This window comes from Zootermopsis nevadensis, unplaced genomic scaffold, assembly GCF_977971745.1.
Source record: "Zootermopsis nevadensis isolate Lab colony 2312 unplaced genomic scaffold, Znev_1.0 Znev_ptg000030l, whole genome shotgun sequence".
NCBI lineage: Eukaryota > Metazoa > Arthropoda > Insecta > Blattodea > Termopsidae > Zootermopsis > Zootermopsis nevadensis.
This window is the reverse complement of record NW_028259162.1, coordinates 10,000,001-10,022,263: the sequence shown is the minus strand read 5'-3', so window position 1 is coordinate 10,022,263 and position 22,263 is coordinate 10,000,001. Positions and strand designations below refer to the sequence as shown.

The window sequence follows — 22,263 nt, the reverse complement described above, 5'->3', positions numbered from 1 at the left end:
GGACACAGGCGTGGTTTCTAAATTAGCAAGGGTCTCACAGTTGCATTTATTCATGTTAAGCTGAAAGCTTGAAACTATTTTTTAAACGTCGGTGGTATGCCAATAAGGAGTTTTAAAACTATAATTTTAAGCCAAGAGATGAAAACATTCACTGCTCTTTACCTGCAGTCATTATCAAGTACAAGAATCAAGTACCACTTTTAACTTGTATGCAATTCAGCTTCATAATGAATGGAAAATACAGCAACAAACATACCCCCTTTTTGTAGACGAATATGTCCTCTTTGTTTTCGTGCGCGTTTCGAAAATGTCCTATTAATTTCATGTCCGTCCATAAGATACAGAACTCGAGGTAGAGACGAATTTAATTATAATCTAGTCGGCAAGGCAAATCTTTCCTACTTTCTGTCGAAGGATTTAGTATTCGTCCAGCCTGGCTAATATTTTCATTTTTAAGTTACATTTGTTATAACTATTTTTATATTTTTAAGTAACCAATAAAAGACAAATAATATGTTCCGTGGTACGTAAAAGTAATAACAGAACGTAACGGAACCATTAGAAGATTTTACCAGTCTATTCGTGATTTGGACAATACACTATATCCTTTTTTATGGACGGCGGACTGAGGAAACTTGTCGCTATATTAAAGCAGTAAATGTATACTGTGTTGTCGGAAAACAAAAATATCACTATAAAATTGAAGTCGAATCCAGTCTACAATTCCAAAAAGCATTTCATTACAATTCGCCCATTTATAATTTTTATTGGAGGCGTTTCCTTCCCTCCGCGTTTTCCCACTAAAATTCTGCATTAATTTCTCTTCTGCAACACAAATTCCATGCATTTAATTTTCATTAATTTGACCGGCTTTAGTAACGTTTGGTGAAGATTACAAATCATGAAAACTTCCCACTACCTGTGTAATTCTCTACACGTTTCAAATGCTACCTATTCTTCTTACAAACCGTTCAGAACTATTAAAAGGAGATTAAATGCAACATCTCCTACACTGATGATTTTACATACCATTGAACTCGTGCAATTCTATGTGAAGCATGTGCCTCAATATTTGAAACGAATTTTAAGCATGCAGCGTAGAAACGTGTTAAAATTTCATTCGCCTGTCATTGTGGTTTCATTATAAAGTTGTCAAAGGCTGGGTGGAAGTGGAGCGCAAACATTCATAATAGGAAATTGTGGTGTTTCGTTTTGACTGATCATACACATCCAATATCCTAGAAAGCAAAGTGCTGGAAGCTAATATAAGGATACAGTAGATGACTTCAGATGCTATATTTTACTTCCGTGCGCATATTTTGTCAATAAAACAGCAGGCTTTAGGCTCTATGAAATTACGTATTTGTAGAAAATAACACTACACATAAGAAACAATTTCAGATTTTTTATTTATAAGAATTAAAGAATGCGTCAAATTATTAAGTATTTCTGCAAGCCCCGAAAATTACATTAACAAATAAAAATAAAATAATTAAACACTATTAAATATGTAGGTAATGATAAAATTAATTTATATAATAATTTCATCAGATTATCCTACTAAAATCCTTGAGATACGTAATCAAACACATGATTGCAGAATTAATCTATTACACATTTCAAGCGTTTATCATAATTACCGCAAAAATGATATTGCTTCAATTCTCATACCGACACTGTGACATATTCCAAGCAACATTATTTCGGAACGAATAATAATTTTTATAACGCAATAATATGTTGCACTCTACATAATATGTGCTACTAACAGTGCCATTAAACCATAATTAAAAGCATATTAATATTTGGAAAATGGCGTGGAATGTTATGTGTAAAGTAGAATGGAGTTATCTGTAATTATTTTACTAATTACTTTGATCTTAATTACCATGAAATTTATTGCTGTAACTCACTATCGTTCTTCCAGTAATTTATTTCGGCAAGATTTTAAATTATTTGTTAATGATCTCTGCCGATCAATATAAATTTTAAACAACCCGGAATTTATGTTACATTAGCAGGTATTCTGAACTTCAGAGGCCCCTTAACTTGCCAATCTGAGCTGCGAGAATATTTAACGAACGGAAACACTATTAATCTTTACTAACGTCCAAATGTTGATAAGTTGGTGGCAGAGAATTAATGCCAAGGTACGCATTGATGCTACGGGATATAAACTACTATGATGATCGTGTATCTTCCTCGTACTGACATTTATCTATCTTATAACTAAGTGCAACTAACATTAATCCATAAAATAGTATACAAACTACTACTTTTATCGTTTGTCTTTTATATTTACCCTCTTGGGAAGTGTGCTGTTTAGCGCCTAGCCTTTGGAATAGATCTCATTTTGAACACCTGATAGCTGCTAAGTTGGCCAAGACATTTTCCGATTTTTACAGAGCCCAAACGTTCATACTTTTTTAAAACAACCCCGAACTGTGCTTTATCCTGAGCCAGCTGTGTCCAGTTCAATCCCTCAACCCTGATCAGTTTTAATGTGTCTATAAGTCTCCCATCCACAAATATGTTCAAAGTGAAATCTTGCAATTAAATTCTTGCAGGCCTACGTATTACATGTAAGCATCCTCTTACAGATTAAAGCTATATTTAAAACCAATGGCAGGCTACACACAACATTAATTGACGAGAATGTTTGGAAATTGTAGCGCATATAAACGCTCTCTGACACGATACAAAGTCTAAAATGGGAACTACGCCTTTCGGGCTGTACTTTAATACGCACGGCTGCAGTTGGGCACCTTTACATTTCCGTAAATTTGTAACTCCCGCCACTTTCATTCTTGCACCTACCTCGCTTTTACTCCTCCTCTGAACGTCACCTTACCTCCTCTCACTCTGCGTCTCACTTTTTCTCTCGTTATTCCCACTTTTCCTTCACACTCATTACACTTATTATCACTGCGTACTCCTCCCATCATTTTCGCCCTCCTTATTCTTTCGGCCTATATCTCATTTTCTACTTCCGTTTAAGCCTACACTTCTCCTCACTGCCTCCTCTCTCTCTAGACTTTCTCTTTTTGTCCTTAATCTTCAGCCGTGATCGATCTCTTTCATAATTTCATCTTCCTTCACTGTTCCACGTAACACTGTTCCAATTTCAGCTCATTCCTCTCTCGCCATTCTTATAGCGATCTATACTTTAATCTGGATCCATTTTTAACTTTTCACTCTTACTCCCCTCTCAATTCTTATTACTTTCTTTCCCCATGCTCCTTCTACGTTCTATTTAATCCGGCAGCAATTTTATCCAGAATACCTCCTTCATCCACACCACTCTCTTTCTCTCGTAAGTAAATGCTGTGCGTTGGAAATAACGCAGTTCGCTTTATCTTAGTCTTCTTTCGGCGGGTCATAAAAAGAGGAAACCAGTAGTATAAAATCGGTTTCATTAGACTTTAAACTATGATTTAATAAAAAAATGCCGCTATTTTAAATTCAAGGTCACATAGTCACATGAAAGGACTATCGAGCAACGGTTGATTCAAGTGACCCTTTGCATGATTTTGAATTTAAGAACAGCATTCTCGATAAAGCCACAGGCCCCCAGCTTTATGAAACAGTTTTCATGAAATCCTCGACACGATGTTTCAGGAGACATGGTTTGATTAATATGTCTAATGAACTACGCACGATTTAAGGAAAGGCCGCATCCAGTACTAACACATTTATTTCTCACTGACAAATACCACTTGGCTACGAAACGTCTGATTACAGGTAAAACACGGATTGAGAGTGTCAGAAAACAGGTGGCCGAGGAAGCTAAAAGACGTGAACTAACAGCAGGACACAAAAAATACATACGCCTGATAATGAGTTTCGTCTGCATTCTTCACAAAATATTATTGCGGTCATCAAATGAACGAGTGTGATATAGGTAATACACGTAGCAAGCTTGGGTGAGATTAGAAATTCATATAAATTACAGTCGGAAAAGACAATAGAAAATGCCCAAACCTCAAACATTACGATGCACAGCAGTTACTGTAGTTACATTACTAACGTCAGAACTTCCGTAAACGAAAAACAAACAACTGTATTTGTTAACGCCTTAATTATATGCGTATAACAAGCGCAAGAGATCATTCATAAGAAAGTAATTGGCTCTTTGTTGCAACAGAATTATGTTCGTAAATAATAAAATATAAATAAGTATGGTTCGTTGTAGCGAAAACTCATAAATCGAGAGACAGGCCTGTTGCTAAAGCTTGACGTGCCTACAGGCTATTCCTTTCTGTCTGAGATCTACTGCTCATTAAAGTAAGTTACGCATTTGGAACTTGGTAACAACTTTTTATATAAATGTAATTATTTCACGTTGAAAATCGCGAACGATCTGCAGACCGAAAGAATCATTCAATGGATCATTCAATTTCATATTTATTAACGTACAATTTACATACGATTTCGTACACAACCGGGAGAATTTAAATTACACGGCTAGTAAATAAATTATAACTCTTCAATGTCAATAATTTCATAATAACTGATACAAAAGACAACGTATTTATGGGTTTCTGGCGCAATGACGTCTTTTCTCACATTCATCCGCAGCAAATATGTTTAAACTCCATACAAGGATGTTCGTATCTCATTTAAACCAAGTGAACGGATTAAATAACTCCTAACTCAAGCGTCCGTATAATGAGTGAGTGGGTGGGGTCCCATACATGCAGAATGCATATAGAAAACTTTCCACAGGGCCCACGCACCGTAATCACGTTACACTCAGCGGTGCCCTGTCTCATAGTTTATCCATAAATACGAAATCCAAGCACGAGACTAAGACGGGTAAGCTCCCATTTTTGAACATACTCAGCATTACATTTTAAAAACAGAATTAATTCTTTCAGACTGTAAATCTTAGAGAACTGATACAAAATTAAGACCTGTATTAAAGTGGCAGTGAGCCTTTTAAAATTAAACAAACTGAGAGAGAGAGAGAGAGAGAGAGAGAGGATGTCAACTGACTTTATTTGGCTCTGGGTGGGGTTGAATGCCGGTATCTCATATCACGATGATTAACTTAGGGTTACATGAAGAGCACAGAATTTTTTTATCAGCCGAGTCATTACAATCTTCTGAAGAATATCTGTGCTGCACATAAATCAGAAATGACAGCATTTTACCACACAAAATGTTTTATTTGATGTTTACTGTAGTCTACCTTCGGCGTGGTGATATTCCAATGGGAGCAAGTTATAAACATTCGAAATTTCTGTCTTCTGGGTTGTTGCGCTGTGTAGTCTGGTCGATGTTAACCAACGTTTCAGATCGCCCTGATGACGGAGGCAGTATGACCTCTGAAACGTTGGTAAACATCGACCAGACTACACAGCGCAACAACCCAGAAGACAGAAATCTTCATACTCATCGCCCTCATGACAGAGGCAGTATGGCCTCTGAAACGTTGGTAAACATCGACCAGACTACACAGCGCAACAACCCAGAAGACAGAAATCTTCATACTCACCGCTGTGAAAACCTCAAATCATACTTACACACATTTGTTATAACATACGATATAAGAGGTCTAATACAGAGAGTTCAAAAAAGACGTACACACAGCAATAACTTTAGGCGCCGTTTGTTAGACATCTGTTCACCGTTATCAACTGTGCCATGAAGGTGACGGAGGTCATTTTGAACACCTGCACTTGATTTGCTAATTCAGTAAGTGCCAATTCTGTCGTTTGCAATGGTTTAGTTTATTAAAATATATTTACTTTATTCATTTAACGTGTGCATATATCTTTTTTGTGACAACCTATATTTGGTACTGTAAAATTCTGAATGCGTTTCCAGTACCTGATAAACAGACGTGAACATAAAATCAAACAACGTTTATGTGACTCCTAGACTTCATTATTATATTTTTCCAGGACAACTTACTGAGCTCGGGTAAGGACGTGACTGCATCAGTTACACAAACTCATTTCACTGACCTGTTGACGGACTGTCGCTAGTGATGGAGTCTATCGGCTGGAACTGGAAGCTGGACTTGAAGCCTTGTCCAGGCCATTCGGAGTTGGCCACGAACTCTATGTAGAGATCTGGTCCGGTGGACAGGACTTCAAGCTCCGATGCCTCGTTGCATAACACTGTTATGGCAGGCGCAGACGAACTTCGGCCGTCATATACTTTGATCACATCCGCACGGTTCAGGCAACTGCAACAAGACGATGGGCGTCTTGAAGCACTTCAAGGCGCTGCATGTAACATCCACCTGTCTTCCTTGCGCACCATAAGTGCGCCTCTTATGTCATGCATACACATATATAGGAGAATCGACGGAACAGAATAGAATAGAGCCGAGCATAACGGAACAGAATAAAATTAAACACAACAAAAAAGAAGAGGGCAGTAAAGAAACAGAGGATAAAAGAATGGAGCATAAATTAAAGGAATAAAACAGGTTAAAACAGGACACAACAAAAATATATAACAGAATAAATCAGAATTGATCGGAACAGAAGAGAATGGAGTGCATAAAGCAGAATGTAAAAGAGCAGTTCAGAACAGAACGGGACAGAACACAATAGAATATCAATGAACAAGATAGAATAGAACAACACAACATTTTTTTTAGTGTTCTGTCTGACGACAGGTCCATATATTATGAACAGGATCCTTCCATCCTCTTCAGGTTGTCAGGGCCCTGCTCATCCATATATACGTTCTTGGCAGATGATCAGAAGTGGTTTGCCATTGCCTTCTTCTGTGTGTGTGTGAGTGGAGGAATTGTTGGGATGCCACGGAGAAACCAGGGAAGCCCCCGGAGGAAAACTCCGTGATGCCTAGACCACGGTCTTGTCCAACACAAGTTATAAATCTGAGCACCACCGGGAATTGAACCCGGGACCCCAGGATTACAAGGCTAGAACGTAACATAATGGAACAGAATAACACAGAATAGAATAGAAAGGAATAGAATAGAATAAACCACAATAAGACCGGAAATGGTGGTCCTCAGACACCTCTAATAATGAGCCAGATATATTTGTTGTGCATCTTCACTAACTACCTCAGAAGAGACGGTGAACATGGAATAAATATCACCAGTTTACTGATTTTGTATCTAGTGTCATTATTACAGGGTTCGCAATTAACGTGTTTGCACCTAAGTAAATTCTTAGGTCCGAGAAAGGTTTAGGCATGTGTCGTTCACACGCACGCATAATTCTGAGACCATCTAGTACCAGCAAAATCGATGAAACCATCTCATAAAGACTTTAGTGCTGTTAATGTGTAAAACTACACATATCAATATAGACTAGGGGTGCAGAAAAGGCTACATAATCTTGTCGTGTTTCAAGCAGTCCCATAATTCTGCAATTAGTTGTAACTTTATATTACAGAGACGACGTTACATATTACAAACTAACGGTGCGAAAAAAAGACTTTTATCTGAGTTTGTAATTAAAAGTGTACATCCACATTCCGTTAAACCATGTTTCGGTGTATATTCCTCTTGAATCTCGAGGGCCATAAGCTGGTAATCCCACCTTTAAAGTTGGAATATGCGGAACTATTTACCTACTATAAAACTGATATTGGTAATGGAGATGCGATGTGTTTACGTTAAGTAAAAGCCACCATTTTACATATTGTTTAGATGAGCTACATGCTTAAAAGTGTTATGTTCAACATTTTAGCCCCCTGTCCTCCGAGTTCGTAATTTAAAGCACACAGAAATATTTCATTATTCCATTTTCTGGTTTATATTTCTCTTGACCCTCGTGGGTCAAAGTCTGACAATCCTACCTTCGCAGCTGTAATACGTGGAACTATTTATGTGCCTCGTGTGTCTCATATTATATACTGGCACGTGACTCGTTTCTCCAAAGTAATTTATTTCTGGCATGTAGAGCTTTTATCTCTCCTTTTTTACACAACGTGTCATATTGCAGCCTAATATCGAATTTCACATGGAACACATAAATCATATTCATTCGCTGTAACTGTCAGTGCTAATTAACAAAACCATGCAGAAATTACGACAAATACATCGAATGATAGATGGGTTTCACTTTCTGAATGATCGTTGCCAAGTTTCAGGTCACTGGAAAAGGCTAATTGCTTTTGTTTAAAATAGATGAAACCCACTTTCCAATGCGTTCTTTAGACGAGCTACATGACAAAGGACAGGTCACACTATCAGTCTGTATGTCTGTCCATCGATCTATGCACATACCTCCACAATTATACAACTGGCTCTAGGGAATACGATAATGAACTTTCGAGGTCATCAATGACTGAGAATTCCTGACTATCTGAAATGCTAGGGAGAAAGACTGGTATTCATGTAGGTAGATACGTTTGACACTCACGTGCGCTTCTATATGTTCGCCCCATTCTCCTAAATAACGAGACACTGTTTTAGTTCTCTCTGGTCGCTTGTCCCTAAAAGTACTGACCATGATTCAGTCCATTACAGTGATGATAAGACTTATTGCATCAATGTTGTTATTAACGTATTTGGGCAAACTATTTCTGAGGTGAGATTTCTGAATCTGACGGCGGATAATGAAGATGACTGTCTCCTGGGATGTTGTGTAGTCTAGTAGAAGTTAATTGGCATTTCAAAGGTGCTTGCTGTCTCCATCATCAGGGCAATTACTTTGATGATGAAGTTAAATCCGAAACGTTAGTAAACTTCTATCAAACTACAAACCAGAAGACAGTAATCTACAACCTATTTTAACTCGTAATAAATGGTGACTGGGATGGATAGAGACAACGTGTTACCAATATGAACTAGAATGTATTAGATCAATAAACGTGAGCCCCTTGCCGATATATAAAATGTAGAACTGGTGATATTAGCCGATATGAGATGAAATCCCGCGGGTCCAACGATGATTGATGACGATGATGATGCAGAAGATATACAAGAAGACAATCGTATTACAAAATTTTATTTTATCTTTATCCAAGATTTATTTAACGGGCCCTACAGCGCAAATAATATTTATGTTTTATTTGAAGGATTGAAGAACTTTGGAGATGAACATTTGAAATAATAAAATTCCAAAACAAAACGACAATCGCTTGTAGAATAATAAGACAATATCAGACAAAGATACATTCAGAAGAACTTCAGGTAAATATATCTGCGTTGGGAAATTTAGGAGTCCGGGCTATGGACCTGGAAATTGCAATTAGAAAGTAATTCCTCAATATGGATTTATCACATTCCGTCCGTAAAGTGTCATCAGACAACTGTCAGGACATACTATACCCGATAATGCGTTCTTTACAAACCTGACAGTGGCCAGGTATGACACGTGGATTACTGGACGTCGATCCTGCTGTCTTAATCACCCTTTGTCTGCTCTAGACTGATTTGTGATATAGCAAATAATATTTCCTAAGAAGCGCACAGTGTCAACTACCAGTCTTGTTTAACTTTCATGACTTACGTACGCCTAGGTTGTGTGTTATAGAAGTTAATCTCGTTTGGATAATAGAGAAGAGGAAGTTGTACTGTAGCTGGATGACTGGCAAGACTACGTAACCTACACACAATAGTGGTACTGCTTGTTGAATTATGTGGGTGACCGATCAAGCTTTCAGCGTGTAACGCGTCAGGTACAAAGAAAAGCAAAGAGAAAGGACACGAAGGGCCGCTTGGTCTCAGCGAAGGAACACATTTGTGATACTGTTTTAAAGTTTTAACCAACCCCCTTTCTTTCTAACCTTGCTTCATACCCCTTCATTTTACACGCAAAGTTCAACCCTTGGTTCAACTCTTGATTTGTGTAAAGAAAACAAAAGGATATGAAAACTCACACCTTGAAATATAGTTACGGAGAATAAAAGAACCTCCTTTCCTACTGCTTGTTACGCCATGTTATATCAAAGTCTCACAACTAAAAACAAAGGTAATATTTTGATGCTGTTCCACGAGTTTTTTTCCCGAGAAAATAAGAAGATCGTGTTAAAAGTTTACATTGTGTCAGTGAGCGCAAATTAGACAAGTTTTAGCCTTACAGTAGCTCTTGAAGAGATTTCAATGCCTGTTAACACAGATGGATTGTAATGTAACTTACAAAACTGGATTTCTCTCCAAAGGTTTTCAACAAATCTAAACTTTTTATGTTTCTCTGTTATGTCTGAATGTTTCTCTTGTATTTTATCTGTAGAATACTAGAAGGAGACAAAACGGTTTGTCATCCACCATTTATGTGCAATCGAGTTTAGATTTTCATTACCTTTACGTTCCAAAAATGTGTTATGGGACACTTTAAGGTCGTCTTGAACAAAATTTGGTATTTATGCACTAGATACTTTCCAAATATAGTCTTACTTAACGAAAATTAAAACAAAAGATTCACTTGATTTTAATCTGCTTCGGGAATTTATTACCTGTCTTCAGAGCAGTACAATTTTGATTTATTTGCCTACTGCGATATTTGTTTGGTATGTCAAGAACTGTTAATCTAAAATATATAACCCGTCATCCTATTTCGATAAAAAAACTTTGTGGCTCTTCATAAGAAATTTTGTTTGGTGAAAATGTCGTAAATGCCATGTAAAAGTAATGATTTCCTACTGAGTCCTCTTGAGAAGCGAACAATTGTTGTTATTAAAGATATTTCCCGCCTTTTGGATCCTGCAGTTTAAGTACTCAACACATGAACATATCGCGAGCCAAATAAGTTCAGTTTACACACTCACATCCTATTTATTTGATAAATTTCAATATTAGCCTCTCATACATACGTTTTCCGAAAGGAGTCTTCCCTTCCGGCCTGCCGACTAAACTATCGGATTTATTTCTTATAACCCATATACCTGGTACATGTCCAGCCCATATTATCCTTCATATGACTACTTTACTAATATCTGGCGCTGTTACAATAGGTCAGCGAAAACAAAACTATTTATTTTGTAAAATGCAAATGTTAACACGAACACTTCCATCCAGCAACCTACGGTCATAAAATAATCTTCTTCTTGGTGCCAGACTTTCTGTTACTACAAAGTTCTGATAAAGGAATAAACAACACAAGAATGGGAACTAGCCATTATATGGCCTATGGTACTTTCACAAGAAAACATTTTTTTTAATCCGTAGCGTAAGAGCTCTCTGAGAGCCAAAGCCGACTAGCTTGACAGCTGGCCTCACGTTCACATGCCTAAGCAGAGGTAAACGATCATCCAACCAGATATAGGGTGACGTGTTTTCAGCACGACGAAACCCCAGCCACAAGAAAACAATAACACGGACAAATATACCTGTCTCGAACGGAACTCGATCCACGTATATATGGGGCGTGTAACACGGCCAATCCGTTCCTTTACACAACTTTCACAAAGTAAAACTTATACCGCTCAGTTACATTGCCGCTTAATAATATGCTTTAAATTGTCACGAATGTGACCAAACTAGAAAGATGCGGCTGCTGATATTCAATTAGGTAATGTCGTAGATGTTTGTCTGATATCAAGTATGACGCATGAAACGAAACGTTGGACCCGGCAGTGCAGCGAGTTCGCCTGGTGTATTTTGTTTAGACTACACACTTAACAGCAGAGACGGAGAAGTTGCCGCAGTATCACGGCGGCCACTTACATGGACCGACAAATTGTTGCTGCACTTGTTCAGTGCTTGCCAGCTCGCGCAAAATAACCCCATTAAAAAAACTCGTCTATTGTGTACGTTAGGCAACTGTTATTAACCCTGAAAGTTTACTCGATATCTGATCAACGGTCTTGACTTCTAAGAATAGCAAGATGCATTCTTTGTTGTGCAAAGATGAACATATCTCTGCTGGCAATGTTCACGTAGGATTCTACAGTGAATGCAAAATAATTCCAAGCTTGAGCTACGTCACAGTAAGAAGAGAAGGGAAGATGAAATTGGCAATGGGGAGCAGGACGGCAAAGAGTTTTTCTGAGCATGATTAGAACCGAAAATATGTACCCTTTTACTTTCCAAAAAATAGGTCAAAATTTGTTACACTGAAGTTTATTACTTTGCAAACCACAGGAACTATAAAATATTACTAATTCAGGCACACATATTAACCTGCACGCGTTACTTCTACAACATAAACATAATAATTTCACATTATAATATACAAGAAAGGACTTCTTTGTCCCTTCGAACGTGCTGTCGCATCGTAGACCCTCCCAAGTGTGCATTTTTAATGGTAATAAAAACCCGAAGTTATTTTGCGTCTACTGTAAATTGGAATTTTTGGCTCTTTTAAGCTTACGCCTATAAACTAAAACAATATTTAAATTTCAAATTGATGTACTCTTCCCATTCTTGCTTCAGTTCAATATCTGACAGTATTTCATATTCAAATGTTTCAGTCATATCTTGTTGAATGTGGAACAATTAAGATTCGTTCCTTTCGAACAAGCAGTACTAGTACAATGGTTTTAACCGTAACTGTACTTTATAATTTGAGGCACTCATATTTACTGAAGCGACATAAGCAACTTCTGACTAGCATTAAATTATTTCATGAATATTTTCACCGACTGCTTCTACCTCAAGTACTTTTGCTTACAGTTTATCAGTTTTGGCATGTTTATGCAGTGAGTTAATTTCAAATCGGTCTTCTGGTAAAGAATACAATAACACTGCAAGACGAAGGAGTCTTGGGTCTACCCATTTTAGTCACAAGGGGAGGAAAACCGACAAGGGCGCGCGCAGTAAAACACCGCAAAGGCCGGATTGTTTTCTGCGCAAGAGAGGAATGTTCCACTTGGAACAAGGCAGAACAAATCTGACTTCACACTCGCGATTGTTGGCGACAGAAAGCAGAGACATTTTCTAACGTTTTGCTTTCTGCGAGAGTCATTTACACAGTGCTTTGTCGCATGTCAGAACAGAAAGTCTGAAGTTCTAAACTGCTGTCTTGCTTAATGGTTTGTTTCTTTACTTCACAGCCAGAGTAATTTTCTACGAACCTAACCGGGGGGGGGGGGGGGCACAGATGCTAGAAAGCTATGAGAATAATTGTTACAACTACTCTGTTAGTGACATCTGAAGTAATAAGTACAGAACTTCAGCTATCAGCAATCAGCTATGACAGTCTGTCTGTTCTAAAAATCAGGCATTGCCTATAACTTTGTGTTACATGATAACTGAGATCATGGTTCTTTAAATAAAAGTCACCGAATTCCTGCAGTTATATTCAGGAACTGACGATAGTTATGTTTTCATCCATTCGACAGTCAAACATCAGTTAGTGAACACAACTGCAGGCTCTTCAGGATTTAATATAACGCTCATCTAGACAATAAATTACCCGCCTTTTATGGAATCAGAGGTTTTTGCCAGATCTGAGCAGTACTAATACCGAACAATCGATTACTATAATAAAACTATTTAATCAAGTGGACATTTCCTTTTAATTTCTGTTGAAATCAAAAGATATCTGATAATATATCTGCAGTTATAGAATATTTAAGTATTCAAACAAAAATAAGGCACATGGAAAATAATGCCGTTCTGAGCGGTAGGAAATAGTTTATTGCACGCATATCTTTATGAAATACATCTCACTATCTAAGCTCGTACATACATTCGTATGTACAGCTATTATACATGCAAACTGAAATATGATACAAAATTCGAATCAGCTACCTAAACGCCATGGTTGAAATTTAATTCCTGAAAGTACTCATCATGCTTCTGACGTCAATATCAAATTCAAGTACAGAACAAAGAACTGCAGATAATTGTTTTTTAGCATATTATCGTTGAGTCTAGCAAAAACTGACTCAATTTTTAGAAGTGCTCAGTTCTTTCATTATCATGAAAATCACCCTGATGATAGAGGTAGTAAAACCACTGAAATGTCGATCAATTTCTACGACTACAAAGCGCAACATCCCAGAAGACAGCCATCTTTATACTCGCCGCCGCGAGAACTATAAATCTCAATACAGAGTACATAGTTCACAGTGCGTCATACCTCTTACGCGTCCTTTGCACGAACTGCATAACGAGAACGGATTATAGTCTGGTCATGTCTTTCCGTCCGTCTGTCCTTTCAAGTCGAGAACCGTTGGACGGATTTGGATGAAATTTGATGCTGAGTTTGTGTTATTCTGCACGACCTCAAAAACATATTTGAAATATCCTACGGGAGGTGATAAAAAATGATGGATCAAATAGAAATTGAGGTGCTGCGATATGGTGGTCAAAGCAGGAACTATAGAAGAAGGCGGAGGTTTTCCTCCAAATGCAAGTTGCAAAAAACGAAACCCGTCTATTATGTAAGTTAAATAACATAGATATGCTTGAGTTGCGATGTTGATTCTGATGTAGCGCATAGTTGAAAAAATACACTAAAAACATATAAAAATGCGGCATCACGCACATCAAATTGTAAAACAATGAACTAAAGCTCATTCAAGGCTAGAAGCTTCCACTGCAGAACGCAAACAAGAAAAGGTATCTGAGATCTCTCTTGGAGGCAAATTTCTTCGACGCAACTGAATTCTTTGACACACAAATTCCTATCCAATACTATGTTCCTCGAGAGTCTGTGTTTGTCAACAGCGGGCTCAAATACCATCTCGAGCTTCTGCTGTCGTTGGCAATGCTACGATTGCTGTGCAGTGTGAGTGTTTGCGAATGAAGCGATAAGATGGCAAATAAAATAAAATACAAATCACGATGGGAGCGTGGAAACGGGTGAAGACATCACCAGCAAAACGCAATATTACAGCCTATCGGCCTACGCTGTCGCAGATACTTTACTTCTCAGGCAAAGGTTTTACTTTTCGGAGAGTTATGTTCTGCAATGAAGACCTATTTCATTACTTTCTTACAAGGATGGCCGTCTTAATGCACTTAAAACGTCAACAAGTGTGCCTCAAACTGGGGTACGTAAAAAAGAACTGTGCTCTCTTCCTGATGGAATTTCAGACATTTTCGAGGATTCAGTACAGTTGGTTCAAGAGAAAGGCAGCAACAGACAAACTTTTACATCAAAGCGACCAAACGTCTTAGTGAAGTGATTAGCTCTCCTAATTCATATTTGGGAGGTCCCAGGTTCAAATCTCGGCCAGGAGATCGGCTGAGGTTTTTGTGGTTTTCCTTAGTCTCTCCAGGCAAATGTCGGGATGGTACCTCAAATTAGGCCAAGACCGCTTCCTTCCACATCCTTTCCAATTTATTCCCCTCTGTCATCCTCTCGTCCGACGCTCTATAGTCTAGATACTGAAGAAGATTTAAATAAATTATAAAAATAAATAAAATAAAATAAAACACCAACGCGGGCCCGAAACACAACACGTGAATCATAAACATATCTAATCTGAACTTCCACACTGTCAAATCAACCAAACTGAGGGTCAGATGTCAACTGATACTGTACTTCGCACCAGGAGAAGTCCACTGGGAGTGGGCTGAGCTCATTCACAAAAACGCGCACGTCGACCCCTGCATACATTATTTGTATAAACAATGTAGTGAACTGTGTAAGATTTGAGGTTTTCACAGCGGGGAGTATAAAGATTTCTGTCTTCTGGGTTGTTGCGCTGTGTAGTCTGGTCGATGTTAACCAACGTTTCAGAGGTCATACTGCCTCCGTCATCAGGGCGATGAGTATGAAGATTTCTGTCTTCTGGGTTGTTGCGTTGTGTAGTCTGGTCGATGTTAACCAACGTTTCAGAGGTCATACTGCCTCCGTCATCAGGGCGACTACACAGCGCAACAATCCAGAAGACAGAAATCTTCAATGCAGTGAACTGCTTGAGACTACATGCGTACAATGGCGTACGCATGTGCAATAGGACCAATCAGCCCCTTCGCCCCGTCCTACTAAAAAAGTGGTTCTCTCTTGGTTTGAGGACAGTAGGCCCATGTGACGTAAAGTAGGGTCAGTTAAACACCGCAGGAACTGTGAGTTAGATAACACAGCGATCGGCAGACTAAACTTATGTTTGAGGAGGAAAATCCACCCAGTGTCAGGACGAACATCACAGATCGCACATCAATATCCATGGAATTTGATGTTGAGGAGAAGCCGATGTGTGGCCACCGAAACTACGGATAACATCATACCAGGGAAATTTCCGTTCTTCTTCGATGTCTCTACTGGTTGAGAAGAATATTGCATTCACTTTACAATGGAAATACAACTTTATACGAGACTAAATACAGACTTTGTGTGAAAAGAAACTGGGTTACGATGTAATTCTTTTCGGCCTACTACGTGTGTATGTTTTTCAGTCCGTAAGATGCACTTTCAATTCCTGAACACTGCTACTGACATTTTGTTGCTAGGTATATATTTTGACGTTACCAATTAAATCAGCAGTACTTCACACGAGATTAATGTTAAAACATAAACAAAATCTCAGAATCGCAAAGAAATTTAAACAATACGTTCCTCCGTAACGTTGAAATATATGTACTCATAATGTTTTGAATATTAGGTTGATTCTCCAACCAACAAACACAAAGTCTAGTTTTATGTTTCCGTCATTAATGACATAAAAACAAAAACAATTTTTTCGTTCATTATTATTTCAAATGTAAAATATTTTAGGTTATTTACAGGTTAATCTTTTATAGGTCACAGGCAACTACCTGCTTTTATATTCATAAATCTGCAGAGTACTTACAGTTTATTTAGAGGTTTGATTGAATTTTTGTAGTTAACAGCAAATCATTCCTACAGATCAGTAAATATATTTGTAATAATGCTATGTTCTGATTTCTTGGATGCGATAATCAGGTTTTTAAATATTACCTAGATAAGTGTTGTCTCGTCAAGTGCTAAACACGATGTTATGGCCTAGCTTCAAAACCCAACCGCGATATAAATGTGAAATAAAAGTTCGGAACAAAATACATAAGAACTGACTGTAGAGACAATCCATTCTATGTGCGCATTTACATATCGCACAGTAAAATACACACAACTTCACAGAGAAATAAACGATTAATTATAAATGTATAACTCCGATTTCTGACCAAATGAGTTTTTTCAGCCCGTACGGTACTGACGAGTAAATGCAATAAAAAGAGAAAGAAGACGTGGGAATTCGAAGAAATATGATTTCATGTCAAATTCTCCCTCTTTACATTCCGTAATAACTGATGAGCTTTCAACCTGAACCCCTTAGGATCAGATCCTACATTACACACATCTTTCATTGCTGCATTAAATCTGTCGCGAAGAGCTTCGGCCGATGATGTCGATAAGTCTCTCTCTCTCTTTTACTCGAGCAACTCTTCATTCATAAAGTTAACTGATGTCTTCTTACACTCTCAGACATTTAGTCACACAACTTCCTGAGACAGAAACGATGTCATTTATGTCAGAATGACAAAAAATACACCCAGCTCCGGTCGATCTTAAAAGCCGCTTCAAAATGAAAACGCACAAGCTTAGCAAAGTTTATGTTCATGTAATTTGATTCAATATCGAAATCTATCGTAAACAAGAAGCTAATTCAAGCTGTGCTTCCAAAATTCCCAAACTCCGTAAAGTAAAGGCTTCGAGCTTACTGGAATGGTGTTCTAACACGTTTACAGCAAATTATACCGCAAGTACAGAGGTGTATAAGCTAGCGTGTCTCCACATGTAAATGAATGCGTGTGTGTGAGTATGTACGTATGCATGTATAGGCCTATGTATCCATTCATGTAAAGGTTATGTATTCATGGATACCACGAGTTTTTCAACTCGTGTGCCGTAATTATTCTCTGAAGGTGCGTGACATTGGTCGATTCATTATAACAAATTTATGTTCAGCATTGCCAGCTGCGTGATATGTATAATTTTGATGACATTTCGCAAAATGTCTCTCCTCTGTCTTTAAGAGATTATTTTTATTTTAACAAAAAATAGGAATTATCTGTTGAGATACTTTATTTTAAAATAAAGATCTGACAGAATCATGGAAGCTAGATTTTTAAAAGTAAAAGTGATAAAGCAGAGTGCCTTTTAATTTCAGAATATACAGAAATTGTATGTATAATGCCAACAAATCACCTGATTTTGGGAGCAGAGCCAGTTATCGAAACGTCCACAGATCATGTAACTTTCCTTAGACAACAGATAATGTCCCAACGTAATGTTTGTGTAATGCTGTGTTGTTGTGCTGCTTCTAGTCTGAATCCACTCGACGTTATTCGTCTGTGACAGATAAGGACTGTTGTTTGTGACGTAGTCAAATTCGGGATTATATCTCCTCGGGGTTGCTACAACTGAATTTGTTCGGATTATGCATAAACCATATCATGCAGAAATTTACAATATAAACAAACTAAATATTATTTAAGATACATTCTTGAAAATGCGTGTAAATATTCTCACACTTACAGAATCAACAAAAATGTATTACATAAATGTTAAAACGCAGGAGTCAGCTACGTCTTTCATTATTTTTAGAACAGCTAAATCTACCGCAAAGAGTTTCCTCGTGTCTCACTTATGGAAAGTAAATTTTGCTGGGTGACAAATGATGGTTTGTGTTATAAAGTTGATGCTCTCGAGAAGACAGCGCGGGCGGGGTAGAGGAAGGGGGTCTCACGCACGTGTAATGCGGAGAAAGATGGCGAAAGGAAGGATTTAGCTTATACGTCCCCTCTCGAGATCTTTCACTGCTCTAAATCGGCGCAGAATGTAGGGAATTACAGTTTATTTCCTAAGTCCCATCAGTTTTCTCCATTTCATAATGTTCTTTCTTTATTATCAACTTTCTTTTTTGTAGAAACCAATCAGCTCGCAAGACAATTTAGTAACTGAACAAATATTGTAGAATTTGAGGTTTTCACAGCGGTGAGTCTGAAGATTGCTGTAGTCTGGTAGATTTCCACCAACGTTTCAGAGGTGATGCTGCCTCCGTCATCAGGGCGATGATTTTCATGTAAAAACTGATTCCAAGAGAGCGGAATTGACCCTCATACCTACAGACTTGTTAATCGATTAGTCTGTTAAGCGCCTTAAAATTCTGTCTGATTTTCAACATGCCTGATGTAGTGAAACTTCTGACTTTTCTATTTTTCAGACTCTTCCTTCTTATTATTTCCCATTTCTTCTTTTGCTCCAATTTCTTCTGGCTCCCACAGCACCAGTTCTCCCGTGCAAAGTATTTCATTTCTGCCTGTTTTCTATTCTCCGGTATTAGCAAAATTTTCTTTGTGCATCCAGCAGAGTGTTTTAGTTTGTTTACGGATTTATGACGTAATTTACACAGTGGTCGCGGGAATTTATTGTTCAATACGATAAACTACACGCTTCATCATGAACAAACGGTCCACAGGGGTGTTCGTTTAACACGCTAGCTATAATCATGCCACAAAGAAATATTAAAAAGTGTACACGGTTAATCGTTTGTTAATATGGCATTACTTATCCTGTCTTGTTATTGAAGGCAAATCATTAACATTACGGTAATTATTCCTACCGTTATTATTATTTCATATACTATTTTCGAAACGTTATGTTATTATTTTCTGTTTAGTGAGGCAACAAACAACTTAGTTAGGCCTTGTTAAATGTTACGATGGCCCGTGGTTCTAATAATCCCCATTTCCCAGAAGACCTTGCTTGGTCTTCCCAGCCACTGTTGTTTGGCTGTAACATAACCCAAGCGGTTGGCGAGTAATTACTGTATTACAAACAATTGTGGGTGTAAAACGACTCGTGTAATTTCCTGTGGCTTACTGCCGCAAATGAACAACCCTCCCTAGCACTGACAGAAGATTTTCGAAAGTGTCATCATCCACATTATGCGTTATGTACACTATGTGCACAAATTAAACTCTTATTTTTGGGGGCGGGGGAGCTGTTTGTGTCTGTCCGCCCGTCTATCCTGATGTTTTAACTTGAGAACCTTCGACATATTTTAATGAAATTCGGCATGAGCGTTATTCCATTAGAGGCCACATCAGATATTTCTTTATTTTCTACAGTTGTTAATATCGACATGAGGTTAATATCTTAGAAAAATACGTAACTTTTGTATCGGTACTTTCTGCAGAATTTAAAAGAATAGAGTGACTACTGCATAATATTTATATATTTTCCAAGAATAAAATAATTAATATTAAGAATTTTAATAATTTAATTCAACCTATTTATTAAAGCGTTTGACAACAGCTGAAAACCCAACTATAAAGCAAGCATTAAAATAAATTAACAAAAAATAAAATAAAACATAATGAAAACCTAAAAGATGTGCAAGAAAAGATAAAACTTAGTTGGATTTATAGAGCTAATATAATTAAGGGTAATAAACATAACAAAAAAAATTGCATTGATCTGTGTAATATAAAGCTCTGAAGATACGCGGCTACAAGTTCACATGGCGTAAAGAAAACCACGAGACCAATACCGATAAACATATATATCTCGACTGAGGATCTACATTCTCTGAGGCTTCAACGTATTCTAAACTGAACCGTTCCAGACAAAAGTAGGTCGTTATTTCTCGGCAGAACGAGGCGACGCTGCCACCGCGACACATAATGTTCGGATATCGGGCCCTCATGTCAAATAAGGGAGGGCACTGTAATATTAAGGCGTCGGTTGCTATGGAGAATGAAGATGCACGTGTAGGGAGACACCTGATCGATGGAACCGTAACTAATCCCGTATCATCAGTCACAAATGACAGGCCCTGCTACCATTGATCAGCCATCGGTCATCACGGTCACGTGGTCGGGGTCTTGTGTCATTTATACCTGCAAGCTGGTCTGGTCAAATATTGACATTAACATATCTTGTTCCTTGTAAGAATATAAGATTAAACAGGCAACTAATGACATCATTACTCTTTTCTGTAGATATAGGCCCAATAAAATTATGCTTTATCCACTGAAATTATTATAAAATTACGTATTTAACGAACTGATTGACCCTTGATAACAAAATTATAGGTGTGTATGTGACCGACCGAGCCAAAGAATTCATTACGCGTTTGATTCTTCAATGTTTTCGTCGGAGTCTAACGTTCGTCATTGGTTTAACGTGAAGAAATAATGTACGACAATATGGCGGTTAAATGCTGCCGAATACTAACAGAAGACGTTACGATGGTTTTAATTGTGGTGTAAATACTGTGTTGTTTTATAATATTGCGTGTTTGACAGAATATGAACCTCTTGTTTGATAAGAACGACAACCATGTTTTGAGAACTGTTTCAGAAGAGACAGCTTAAAAGGAAATGATTGGTATACAGTAAACGAAGGAGTGTCACAAAATGTATGACACGCTTTCTTGTACAAAGGATAGAATGTAATTGTACATCGGAAAACATTATAAGTTTGTAGTTCTGATCTCAGTTCCAGATTATAACTGAAAGGAAGAAAATAAATATAAAATTTAGCTACATGGACCCAAAAAAAAGGCACAATGGACATGACATTCAACTCTGAATTGCGCGACTTTTGGAGCACACTGTACACGACGAAATTGATATACTGTACTCAGAAATAAATCAATAAGGGAACTGAACTTTCGGATAAGTTTGATGTAGAGACCTGCCAAGCACATTCTGATCCGTAGCCAGTAAAATATTCAAGAACGAGCAATGCAGTTCAGTTGGAATGCTTGCCAATTCTTGATCTCATATTACCATGGCGTTCAACCGAATTTATCAATTCCAAGTTCTGATATCTACTCCAGAAATGTGATGACCCGTGCCCTGCATCAAAAACAATTTGGGCACCCTTGGTTGGTCGCATCTCTCTAACAATAAAATGTATCTGTTGACCGAATGTGTCACTTACTTCACATCCTTTTAAGAGCCTTGCGACGAGGTTATCAGCTCATCTACAATGTTCGAACTGCAGCGTCCATTACAACAGCGGCGTTTGGAGAGACGCCAGGAAGTTCGTCACGAGAATTGACAAGTCATATCAGTGTTAGAAGACGTACGTCACAATTCCTGACTCCTGTGATGTAAGACTTAATAATACTCGCCTAACGCAGTTTTTTCTTCTCAGAATTGATCAAATAACTTTAATTAGGTGACTGATTCTTCGATTATTTCAAATTTCGATTTAGGTCATTTCATACATCGACTGACAGATAATATATCGTTCTGGAACGTACTCAGACACATGCCCGCAACCACTAGCACACATATTCATACAGCGGGAAATAAATACACTTAAATGCAAAGACAAAACATGTGACAAAAATATATGCATATAATGTAGTTTCTTTCGGGGATAGTAACCTGTGGTCAAAATTGCGATGTCACGAGCGTTTTAGTTCAGTTTAGTATTACGCCTGTTAAGAATAGCG

General features: G+C 37.8%; 1 protein-coding gene across 7 annotated transcripts in view; it reads right to left on the bottom strand.

The window, feature by feature from the left end:
• Nucleotides 1-22,263, bottom strand: part of Sol1 (CUB domain-containing protein Sol1) — a 659,765-nt gene that overhangs the window by 89,733 nt on the left and 547,769 nt on the right. For all 7 annotated transcript variants that reach the window (XM_087358459.1, XM_087358461.1, XM_087358462.1 and 4 more), the window contains one exon: nt 5,970-6,193. In XM_087358459.1, coding sequence (XP_087214585.1) covers nt 5,970-6,193 — 224 coding nt within the window. The remainder of the gene's footprint in view (nt 1-5,969; nt 6,194-22,263) is intronic.